This window comes from Oryzias melastigma, linkage group LG6 (assembly GCF_002922805.2).
Source record: "Oryzias melastigma strain HK-1 linkage group LG6, ASM292280v2, whole genome shotgun sequence".
Classification (NCBI taxonomy): Eukaryota; Metazoa; Chordata; class Actinopteri; order Beloniformes; family Adrianichthyidae; genus Oryzias; species Oryzias melastigma.
Genome location: NC_050517.1, coordinates 16,873,661 through 16,877,467, shown reverse-complemented (window position 1 = coordinate 16,877,467; position 3,807 = coordinate 16,873,661). Strand labels below are relative to the sequence as shown.

Below are 3,807 nucleotides of genomic sequence, written 5' to 3'. Positions count from 1 at the left end.
AACAATTTGCAGGAAACTGGGCCTCTTGTAAAGGAGATTCTTGACCCACAAGGAGCAGATTTCCATCGGGCCTGCCATTTATGCCGTCGGTAGTAAAGTTGTTAAGGTCCAAATGCGTTTTGGCTCTCAGATTCCTATACTAAAGCCTTATGGCAGCAAATGGCTGCATTGATGGCAGGGCTCTAAAGTGAGCATTGGTGACTGGATTTTTCAGTTGTGCGCCTAAAAAAAAAATTTTATTTGGGTCACACCAGTGACTTTCTTGGAAAACTGATGTTACACGACTGTTATACTACAACACATTTTTTTTATGTTTGTATACTTTTTTTCTCTTGTTATACTAAAGAATTTAACTTGATTTTTAAATTGTTGGTCTAAGATGTTTTTTTATTCATACTTCCTGCGGAAAAGAATTAACAATACTTACTTAAAAGAAAAAAATATTTTAAACTCTTCCCGGTATTAGTTAAAGCCTTAAAAATACTACTCAGTCAGTCATACTATCCCATGTCCAATAACCTTTAAGCTAAAAGTTGAGGATGCGCGAGCTGCATTTTCACATTCAGAAAGGAGTAGTTAAGATAAAGCCCGCGCCGCGGTCTCTGTGTGGCATCGGCCTAACACCCAATCAAATCAGGAATACGTAGGATTGATCGACAGTTCAACCAATCAAATTGCAGAAAAACACAGCCCCCCCCCCCGCGCCCTTCCCCTCTTCAATGCGCGAGTTCCTGTTTGACGGTGTTTTTCGTTCTAGCATTTAAGTTTAGAGATCGTCGACAAAAAACGTTTGGAGTTTGCAGAACATGTGGATAAAAAGGATTACCGACAGAGACTCAACAACAACCAACTTCACCTGACTCTCGAAGCAGCAAAATCAAGTACGTTCTGAGTGGAAGCTGGTCCTAGCTTAGCGGCTAACCGCTAGCTGCAGTTAAATGAATGGGACAGTATTCTCTCTGTTAGCGGTACACTGTGAGAGCGTTCAGCCATAAAAATTGAATTGAAATATAATAGTTTACGAGTCTGACTCTTAAGGAGTTAGTGCCTCATCACCTAAAAACTGGTCTGTAGTGAGTGCATTTAAAGGGGCCATACCATTAAAAAAAAACATCTTTTTGAGATTTTTTAGCTGTTTTAAGAAGGAAAAAGGTTAATGGCTCACTAAAATAAACCTAAAGTATAACAAGAAAGTGCCAATTTTGTCTTGTGTTGCTAAGGAATACATTTACTTCACCCGAATGTTCCTGTTTGGGACAGGAAGTCTTTTATTTTGAAAGAAAGTCATATGAGCTTCTGTCAAAAGTACAAAACGACTTTACATGTTGAGAAATTACCAGTTTATCTTGATGTTTATGTATTTATTTGCGCCTCAAAATAGATAATATTCTTATAAATTGTGACAATGTAATGAACCGAAGTAGTATCAAATTTTCGTAAAAGGAAAAAAAGGCTTTGCGGCTCCTATTAGGTTTTGATCAGTACCAAACAGGCCCAAATGGCTTTTTTACTGGCACAAATTGCAGACCTCTGCATACATCTGTTGTTATAGATAAATGAGTAAGTGTTTTGTACTTGGCAATTTTATCATAACAAATAATCTTTACTTTTAGTATTTTAATTTGTCAAATGATTTTCCTCACAGTTGGAGTGATGTTGCTCTGGATAAAAGTGCCCTGTTTGTTAAGATCACGGGCCAGCACAACAATTTCATGAAATATAAAGAACAATGTGAATCACCTTCTGGATATTTTATGTTAGCGACTTAATCAAAACACAACCTGAAGGGATACACATTTTTAGACAAAGACACACGTTTAGAGAGATTTTCATTTGACTTGCTCTTTAATGACATAGTAGAGAAAAGTTTGAAGCATTACATTTTTAACTGCCAGAAACAAAACAAAGCAAAAAATAAAACACAAACAGGAACAGAGAAAGCCCAGAATCCAGTTTAAGAAGTGAAGATAAAATTAGATCCAGCACAGTCGTGCTTTTTTAAAAGTATGCAAGAGTATTAAGAGTTGCTTAGACCCAAAAGTCTGTTTGTTGGTCTGACATATAGTTTAATTGTGTTTATTATTATGCTCAGACTACAAACTCCTTTATTTTTCCCTTTCTTTCTGACATTCTCTTACTATTCTTTTCTCCTTTATTATTACTCTTTCCTCCGCTCTCATTACTCTTTCCTCCGCCCTCATTACTCTTTCCTCCCCTCTCATTTTTCTTTCTTCTTCTCTCATTACTCTTTCCTCCGCTCTCTTTACTCTTTTCTCCGCTCTCGTTACTCTTTCCTCCGCTCTCGTTACTCTTTCCTCCGCTCTCGTTACTCTTTCCTCCTCTCTCATTTTTCTTTCTTCTTCTCTCTTTACTCTTTCCTCCGCTCTCATTACTCTTTTCTCCGCTCTCGTTACTCTTTCCTCCGCTCTCATTACTCTTTTCCTCCCCCTCTTTATTCTTTCCCTTCCCCCCTTCATTGTTTCCATCTCCCTTTTTATTCTTTCTCTTCTTGTTTTTATTCCATCTCTTCCACCCTTTGTTTTTCCCTTTCCCCTCTTCCTCCTCTGTCGAGATGTTGTCCTCCTCCTCCTCTTCACATTCAGCGTCCTCACAACCACACTTTTCCACCGAAATGTAGGTGTGATACGGTCTTTCGCCATCATCACAGATCATCTCCACAGTCTTATTACTGGTGGTCATTTCTTTACAACAGGAGCAAGAATGCATCATCATGCCATCTTCCATTGAGTACCTGCACATCAAGACACAAGAAGAAATTCAGTGTGTATTTCTTAATGAACTTTTAATTAATGCAGTGAACTTCATCTTACATTGACCAGGAGGCTCCACAGGATCCCCTACAGGAGGTGAGCTCCACTGGTTCAGCGGATTTGCAGTTCCCTTTCACCAGGAAGGTGGTGGTCCTGTTCAACTGACAGCTGTAGCGGGGAGTACCTGTGAAGAAGGTATGAATATCTTTACGAGGATTATAGAAAAGTCTCAATTTCAGTGACCTGCACTTTCTGAGGAATCAGAGTTGTGTCTTGTCGATCAGTAAGTCTTTCGTGCTCCTGTTTAAAGTCTCACTCCAATCATATTTTTATCTATTTTCAAAGTGTTCCCAGTGGTCTTTTAATTTTGATCATGTTATATTTTGCCAAAATAAAAAAAAAAAGTTGTTTTCTTGGACATAGTTTCTGCAGAGTGGCAGGAGTTCATCAGAAATTAGCTTCTGAGTTGTGGGCAGGACTGTGTAAGCCTGCCCTTATTTCCCATTATCCCCTTTGTTTACATTCTTCCCGCTAGCCGTACATGCAAGTGGATGCATCAGAATGGAGTGGAGCAGGGAGCTTGTGGCCTGCTGACTGTCACAAGCCACAAGCTCCCTGGTCACCGCTGGGCTTTTTTAAACGGACATGTTTAAAAATGCAAATTTTCTCCAAAGTTTGCAACTCTGAAAAGGAAACTGACAGATCAAGATTGAAATAACTGTGACTGATTTTGTTGGCAACCAATTCTTCTCAATGCTGTCATACTACCAGCTGTCCATTTTACACCAGGCACAGAGCTGTACTGAATCGGCCTTTCATGATGCTATAAGTTGACAGAAAGTTCATATTTCTGTGGAAATTGACAAAATATGTTATAAGATTATAATCGATTGAAAATTATTCACAGCTATAATTTTGTTTGTATTATTTTGGTGTTATATGTTATAATTAAATTAAATAAAAAAAATAATTTTAAATTAAATCTAAAATATAGAACAGGGATCAAACATTAGTATACTGAGCAACTTATATATAT

General features: G+C 38.0%; 1 protein-coding gene across 1 annotated transcript in view; it reads right to left on the bottom strand.

Moving 5' to 3' along the window:
• Positions 1-1,826: 1,826 nt before the first annotated feature.
• LOC112151838 (mucin-5AC) overlaps positions 1,827-3,807 on the bottom strand; it is a 23,371-nt gene continuing 21,390 nt past the window's right edge. The window contains exons 48-49 of the mRNA XM_036212138.1: positions 2,832-2,955; positions 1,827-2,752 (exon numbers count right to left, since the gene is read on the bottom strand). Of these exons, the coding sequence (XP_036068031.1) occupies positions 2,089-2,752; positions 2,832-2,955 (788 nt within the window). The 3' untranslated portion in view covers positions 1,827-2,088. The remainder of the gene's footprint in view (positions 2,753-2,831; positions 2,956-3,807) is intronic.